Source organism: Solea solea, chromosome 1 (genome assembly GCF_958295425.1).
Source record: "Solea solea chromosome 1, fSolSol10.1, whole genome shotgun sequence".
NCBI lineage: Eukaryota > Metazoa > Chordata > Actinopteri > Pleuronectiformes > Soleidae > Solea > Solea solea.
In genome coordinates, this window is record NC_081134.1 from 26,940,061 (window position 1) to 26,948,280 (window position 8,220).

Sequence of the window (8,220 nt, forward strand, 5' to 3'; positions counted from 1 at the left end):
AATCTGAAATATAAAAGAATAATTTTTAAAAAAAGAATAGATTTGATGATGGCAGGTGTGCATTTACAGTCATAAAAACAAGAAAACAGTTAGGGTTAGAAATCATTCAAAAACTTGTTTAAAACTTCAAATGTTATTGTTATTTATTTGGCAAATAAATTGAATTCATAAATTGATTTCCTGTTGAAAATTTTACAACATTTTTGATGATTAGCATACAGTATATCAGTGAATGGAAGAAAACAACATATATAAACTATATATATAAATAGCCACGGTCAATTAAATGAACCATTAAATTGATCATTTTAACCTGTAATGATGTCATTATACTTTTCAGTTAACTGTATTCACTATCGTTGGTTTTGACATTCATTTAGAAATCCATGGTTTAAAGACCAAAGCTAACGTGACATCGGTATTCATGAAATTCACTTGCGCACGTCAGTAGCGTACTCCCATCATGCCTTTCACTGTTTATGGACGTGCCGAGCAAGTCGAGAACATGGACGGCTCCTTCACATAGATGAAAGGCATTATGGGAGTAACACTACTGCGCATGCTCTATGGGCCGCACAACCCGGAAATAAACGCGGAAGTCAGAAACTTTTTTGGCATATGTGCTGAGTGAGCAACTCCATAGGAATGAACAGAGCCAAAGGGGTGGAGCTCTATACAGTTCTTATAATACATCCATGGTTCAGTGACAAAGTCAGTCCTCCCAGTCTGGGATTCCTGGCTGGATGTGGGTGAGCAGTGACATCATGACTTTATCATTTTTACAGAGGACTTTTTACTGATTTTAATCTGATTACCCGTCTCAGCTTCATGGGTCTGTATGCGTCCGTGGTTCTGGTGATCGGGAAGTTTGTCTGAGAATTCTTCAGAAGACTATCTCTGTAATCTGATTTCAGCATCACTGTCAAAGACTATCTCTATAATCTAATTACAGCGTCACTGTCAAAGACTGTCTCTGTAATCTGATTACAGCATCACCGTCAAAGACTATCTCTGTAATCTGATTACAGCATCACATTCAAAGACCGTCTCTGTAATTTGATTACAGCATCACTGTCAAAGACCGACTCTGTAATCTGATTACTGGTATCTTCCTATTCTGATCCTAATCGTACTCCAGCCTCACTGTCATCTTGTAGATTTGCAAAGCTACTACTTTTGTTCATCACATTCAGGCTGTAATAATCTGGCTACTTGTAGTGCTGTAATCTGAGTGTCTGACATGTGACCTGTTTCAGGTGAGAGAGACGGGTGAGCTGGAGTTGGAGGAACTCATCTTCCTGTATCGATCTCCAGAGATTCTGATCAAATGGACTCGACGCTGACGTGGTTCCTTCAACGATCCTCAATTTTTAATCTTTAGAGATTATTCTCCCCATGTTCTTCAGATGTTCTCCAGACTTTCGTTCATGTTCTGCACATGTTCTCCATTTGTTCTTTAAACATCACTGTAAAGAACAAAGAAGCTATCAGTTCTTCAAAGATTTCAGGAAAGGTTACAGAAAGATTCTTGGAATCATCTGGAACATCAGTGGAACGTTACCTGGTTGATGTGAAGCTGAGACTTAAGAAACCTAAAAGGATCTCAGGATATATAGTATTACAGTATTATTGATTATTGATTATTGATTATTGCAGGGAAATATCACATCCTGAAAAACATGTGACTTTTAAACTCCTGGAAAATCACATTGGTCCAAATGCTGTGGAAAATAATGACCGTCTGAAAGTATGTGATTGGTGTTGCAGTCATTTTCCAGGACCTGCTCCAGGACCTTTTCAATGACTGGGATACAGCTTTACTCTAGTTTTCTTCACGTTTAACCTGTACTTAGATTGGTAGAGCAACGGTTATAAGTGCAGTGCAGTTATAATATGTGTTGGTAAAGTCAAAACTGTTAACCCAATAAGAAAGAAACACACCAGATCCCTGACCCAGTCCAGATCCCTGACCCAGCCCAGAGTCAGAACCCAGACTGGAAACAGAACAAAGGTCTGACAGTAAAAGCTGAACTTTATTATGATTTGTTGATCAAAATGATTGTGAGGTCATAAACTGACCAGAGGAAGACATGGAGTGTTTGACCACAGTCACTTCCTGTCATGTTGTGCTGTTATTATAGAGGAGGCGGAGTCAGAGTATGAATCACATCACTAGTGAAGCTGTGGTTTTAATCTGTTTAGTCATAATTTTATGTATTTGCATCATTTTGAAAATTAAAAATAATCTGTGAAATACTGCAATTTGAGCTACACGGTGGTGTGATGGCTAACACAGCTGCCTCACAGCAAGAAGGTCATCAGATCAGATCCAGGTGAGATTGGTCACCTGTTCCATCTGTGTTTGAGCTGAGGGTCTTCCTGTGTGTCCCCTGGTTCTCCAGGTTCCTCCCACAGTCCAAAGACGTGATAAGATTAACTCTGGGCCCCCGCTGCAGGTAAACATGCAGGTGGCGCCATCACCTCGGTATAAAAACATTCTCACTTTCATGCGTTCATGGCGAAGACACATATTTGCTACATGACATTCAGCTGATGGTGACATCATCACTGAGGAGACCTGGGGCCCATTTCAGAAAGCAGGTTTAGTGAAAACTCTGAGTTAGTTAACCCTTAGATGAGGGAAACTCTGGTTTTTCGGTTTCACAAAGCCAGTTCAGCTTAATACTGAGTCAGTTACCCTGGCAACATACTCCATGAACCTAACCTGCTCCCTGGCAGGTTTTCTTCAACAAACTCTGAGTTTCTCTCCGTCTCATGTCCTCATTCATACAGTCAATATCAAAACACGTATCAGAGTGCATTCACCTGTCAAATTGATGAAATGTACGTCTTTCAAAACATCGAAATCAAAATCAGATCTTACGGGGGGGGGGGGGGGGGGTTGGGGGACAGACGCTTGCGTGGACTTGAGGCTTATGTCCACCAGCTCTACTCGCCTCGGCACAACACAGTTTAGTTTGCATCTCCACTACAAAAAAAGTACATACTCAGCTCAACACATCCATTATTACAAGCCTGTATGTCTACTTGTCTTAAGTCAGCACATATGGAATCTAACCTCCACACACACACACACACACATATCTAAATCAAATCTTACGGAGCCCCGGACATGACATAATTTGACAAAATTTTAGTATACTCCTTATAGTAATAAGTATAGTCCGGAGCCCCGGACCATGTTATGTCTGGGGCTCCATACAAATCAATCAAAAAACAATATTTTGTCAGTATTTTAGAGACACCCCCAAAATCTCACAAATCATGTTTCCAGGGGAGCTCATGTCTCATTAAGGGGGGGTGAGACCCCCCCGACACCAACACTGTGACTGTGCGCACATTAAGACTCTGTGTTACTGTAGGCTAATCACTGTAGACACTCTCTCTGGTACTGTAGTTGAAATGTTCCTTCAGATTATAGCTGATACAGATGGAAACACTTTAACTTCACTGTAGTTTAAGTAAGTGACTTATATAATCTCGCTGCAGACGAACTCTTAATGTTTGACAGCATTTCAGTGACTGTGTTTATATTTACACGTGGAAATAACGTGGGTGGAGTCCTCACTGCATGGCTGAGTGAAACTGCGGTGACGTTTTATACACGACACACACCCACACACACACACACAAGTGACTAATGACTTTACACCACACTTCTGTAGTTGTTGGAGATTAACCCACGTTTTTAGGATTGTTAAATAGTTAATTTATCTACATTTCGGCACTGTTCGGCTTGATTTCTGTCCACACGTCTCCGGAGTACAGCCTCCTACTCCACAGACTACAGCGGCAGTGGTCAGTGGCTCGCAATCAGCGGCGCCTTCCCTTAATACACCACTCCACTGTAAAAGACTTGTTAAGTCTTGTTTGGCTTGATTTGTGTGTGGGAGGTCTCTTCCTCTGACGGGACTCAGCGGCCGGCAGTCTGACCAATCATCGCATAGTACCTGCTTTTAAGCACGCTTGGAACTTTGCTTGAGCAGGTACTAAAAATAGTACCTGGTACCAGGTACTAGGCTAGTGGAAACGCTACTTAAACTGTGCCGTGGCGAGGCGAGGCGAGTAGAGCCGGTGGAAATGCGCCATTTGTTTACCTGTTGCCATGGTGAATCATAGTATCAGAGCTTCATTGATGATGGCTTTTTTCATTCCCAACACACACGCTGAACTCAGATTGAACATACTCATAGTTGTTGAGCTAATGCTGATCAGCTGTTCTGAAACCCAAAACTCAGAGTTGGTCAATCTAGAGTTAAGGTTTTAACTCGGAGTTTGTTGAACCTGCTTTCTGAAACAGGCCCCAGGTCCAGAAGAATCTTTGTGATGCCATTAAAATGTCACATGACTCCAGTGTTGTGATGTCATTCTGTAAGTTGGGTCCTGATTGGTCGACAGGCTCCCTCAGCTGACCTCTGACCAGACTGTGACATCATCACCAGCTTCCCTCTGTGTGATGTAATTTCCTCTGACCTCTGTGATGATGTCATTTCCTCTGACCTCTGTGATGATGTCATCTCGATCGACTCAAATGAATGGTCCTCTCTGTGACTCAGTTTACTGTAACCCGTGCCAGTGGGTAGGCTCAGCCTCCTGCAGGGCGGGGTCAGTGTCAGTGAGGAGGAGAGAGACAGGTGTGAGGGGCTGAGGGAGGAGCAGGACAGAAGGAGGCGGGCCCGAGAGCTTCCTGGCACCACCCGATGAAAGCTGAAGGAACTACAGGACACAGCTGCTTGTGCATCCTGGAAGGAGGGGGAGGAGCACAGAAGAGGTGACAGACAGGTGTCCACCTGTCTGACACCTCCCCCCGCCCCTTCTCTTCCCCCCCTCAAGCCCTGTCCCATCCTGGCACGAGCTGAGCATGTCCTGCGGGGGGTGGGAGGAGGTGGGCGGCGGAGAGGTAAGGTGTAGAAGCTAGGCTCCACTCTCTGTGGCGAGGGGCAGCAGGGGGAGAGGGAAGGCAGGGTAAAGCTACCGGAGGAGGAGCCAGTGGGAGGAGCCTCATCTGGCTGGTAGATACTGAACACTGCATCTCCTGCTTGTGACCTAGATGAAGTCCCGCCTCCCCCCTCTCCTTCCCCTCCTTCTCTCCTGCTCAACAGGGAGGCGGAGTAAGAGCTCGGTTTACATTCCAGGCTCTTTGATTGGACGTAGTTAACGAGACCATTGATGGGATTGGCCAATGGATGGTGGGCAGAACCTGTGGAGGAAGAGGGGCGTGGTCTGCGGTGGCTGTGAAGGTCGATGACAGTTGAGTAAATGTCCCGAAGGTTGATGACCTTCGTCTTCTGGTCCCGCTTCTCATGAAGGACGGCGTTAGCACAGATGAAGAGGAAGATACCGACACCCATGATGAGAGGACCCAAGACCTTCAGCCTATTAGAGTACAGATACCTGCAGGGACACAACAAAGGGACCATCAGAGGACAAAGACCAGCAGGGACACAACAGAGGGACCATCAGAGGACAAAGACCTGCAGGGACCATCAGAGGACAAAGACCTGCAGGGATCATCAGAGGACAAAGATCTGCAGGGACCATCAGAGGACAAAGAGCTGCAGGGACAACAGAGGACAAAGACCTGCAGGAACAAGTATAGAGTTGACTTCCTTCACCTTCATGACCACAGATACACAAAGAGTCAACTCCAGAACCAGAACAAGGTCATGTATACAGTAAGTATTGAAGACCACCTGACTGATCACAATTGCCATGTAAAGACCAGCAGATCTTACACTAGGTTCAGTGAAAAGTTCCCAGATTCATCCAGTTACATGATTCTTAATATTCAGACACACAACAACAAGGTTTCAAAGAATGATGAATGGATGAAAAATGAAGAGTTTGTTAATATAATAAATAATTGTGTGTCACTGCAAAGCAAGTTTAGAACCTAGAGGGAGAATTAAGCTCAGCAGTGGTGGCTTATATGATGTCCCAGGCGGACCACCTCCCTGGGGTGAACTCCCACCCGCCCTTGATTTGGTTTCATCCACTTCATGAAGCAGACCACAGCAGACCACAGAGTTGATGACCCTCAGAACCTCCACCAGAACCTGCTGATGGACCTTGTAGATAGGACATACCTGTACAGGAACTCCCCTAGAAATCCTCGCCACTGTCTGGTCGTCCCATTAAAGGTACCGTCTCCTTCATCCTTGCGTAGCTCCGCCCCCTTCTCCACTTCCTCTGTGTGTAGACCCGCCCCTTTGTCTCCTTCCTGTAGAGGCACTACAATGTAACACAGGTGTAACGTGGCAGGATTGCACTTCCTCGTGCTCGTGCTCACCTGAACATCAGTGAGAGCTGGTGTTGGGGTGATGGATGATGTGGACGCCATTGCAGCACCCTCCTGTGGTGATGCTCTGAACAACAGTCCACTTCGAGGCCAGTAGCCAAGGGCTGCCATGACCACGCCCACCAGCAAGACCAGGACCCCGAGCACTGCCACAAGACCCGGGAGAGAGCAGAGCTTCACCTTCGCCTTCACCACGACCACCTCGTTCCTCCTGAGGAACACAGGAAGTGACATCATAACACACACACAACAGTACTGTGTGTGTGTGTGTGTGTGTTACTCTCTCTTCCTCTTGTGTGTGTGTGTGATTTGTGTGTGTGTGTGTGTGTGTATGTGTTACCTTCTCTTCCTCTTGTGTGTGTGTTTTGTGTGTGTGTGTGTGTGTGTGTGTGTGTGTTACCTTCTCTTCCTCTTTCTCTTTTGTGTGTGTGTTTTGTGTGTCTTCACTGAATCCTGTCGTCGAGCGTTGATCCTCAGGAGTCCTCCGGTTGCGATCATCATGACCCACCAATCAGACAACAGCTCAAGCGGGATTAGCCCCGCCCACCACTTCACCTAAAAAGACCAATCAATGATCAATAATCAGCTGGTTCATGGTCACATGTGAGCATCTGTGATTCTGTTACCACAACACACACAAAACACACACGCACATGCGCACACACACACACACACACAAAACACACACCCACATGAACACACACACATGCATGCATGCACACACACACACCTGCACACACACACAAAACACATACGCACATGCACACACATGCACACATGCATGCATGCACACACAAACACATGCACAATATATTGTTAGTTCTCACAGTGACATCATCATCATCATCGTCCTCTTCGTCTTCTTCGCTGATCCAGCGTTGAAATGTTTCCTCGTCTCAACTCGTCCTGTGTGCGTGTGTGTGTGGAGGAGGAGACTTTTTATTCACTGCAGTGACAGAGAGACAGACAGACAGAGAGAGACAGACAGACAGACAGACAGACAGAGTGAGAGAGACAAAGATGAAGACACAAAAACCTGTCTGTCTCTCTGATCCCGGACCATCAGTAGCGTAGTGTTCTGTGTGGGTGTGTGTGTGGGGGGTGGGGGGGGGGGCGGTTGTTGCTAGGCAACAGAGAGGCTCTGCAGCCTCTGAATAAGTTGGTGTCCTGTCGTCATGGAAACGCTGCAGACTCCATCAGCCTGTTGTCTCCTCTCTTACTGCTGTGAATTATGGACAAATGAAAGGTAAACTACAACTCCCAGGATGCATTTCACCAACACACGCACCGATTACTGCCCTCTTGTGGATATTTGATTATTATTATTGTTTGATTTAAAAACAGCCTGCAGCGCCACCATGTGGTCACCATGGAAACACATGAAGTCAATCCATTATTTCAAATTTGCCACTGAACAAAAATATAAACACTTTTGTTTTCCATGAGATAAACTCAAAGATAAAAAAAAATTCACCATTTCTCTCAAATATTGTTCACATATATGTGTTAATCTGTGTTAATCTTTGTGAATCTGTGTAAATGTGTGTTAATCTATGTTAATCTGTGTTAATCTGTGTAAATCTTTATTAATCTGTATTAATCTGTGTAAATCTATGTTAATCTATGTTAATCTGTGTAAATCTATGTTAATCTGTGTACATCTTTATGAATCTGTGTAAATCTATGCTAATCGGTGTAAATCTGTGTAAACTTGTGTAAATCTATGTTAATATGTGTAAATCTGTGTAAATCTATGTTAATTGGTGTAAATCTGTGTAAATCTATGTTAATTGGTGTAAATCTGTGTAAATCTATGGTATGGACAACAAACACAGTTGCATTTTATTGATTTGAATGCACAGAGATACAGTGGCGAGATCCTGAGGAACATTTTTTTTCAT

The 8,220-nt window shown here is 44.5% G+C and overlaps 1 protein-coding gene across 1 annotated transcript; it reads right to left on the bottom strand.

Moving 5' to 3' along the window:
- Window positions 1-3,894: 3,894 nt before the first annotated feature.
- LOC131460387 (transmembrane protein 200C-like) lies at window positions 3,895-7,394 on the bottom strand. Its single transcript, XM_058630877.1, has 5 exons — window positions 7,147-7,394; window positions 6,720-6,874; window positions 6,311-6,530; window positions 6,108-6,241; window positions 3,895-5,415 (listed from the first exon to the last, which is right to left on the bottom strand). Exons 2-5 carry the CDS (start codon window positions 6,818-6,820, stop codon window positions 4,386-4,388), a joined length of 1,485 nt encoding a protein of 494 aa, XP_058486860.1. The 5' UTR covers window positions 6,821-6,874; window positions 7,147-7,394; the 3' UTR covers window positions 3,895-4,385.
- Between the last annotated feature and the right edge of the window lie 826 nt (window positions 7,395-8,220).

Bases quoted from the DNA above. Each gene is read 5' to 3' on its own strand.
- LOC131460387 (XM_058630877.1), bottom strand. From the start codon at position 6,820: ATGATGATCGCAACCGGAGGACTCCTGAGGATCAACGCTCGACGACAG. The intron at 6,531-6,719 runs GTAACACACACA...TGTGTTCCTCAG, and splicing joins AAGAGAAAGAGGAAGAGAAG to GAGGAACGAGGTGGTCGTGG. The intron at 6,242-6,310 runs GTGAGCACGAGC...GTGCCTCTACAG, and splicing joins CAGCTCTCACTGATGTTCAG to GAAGGAGACAAAGGGGCGGG.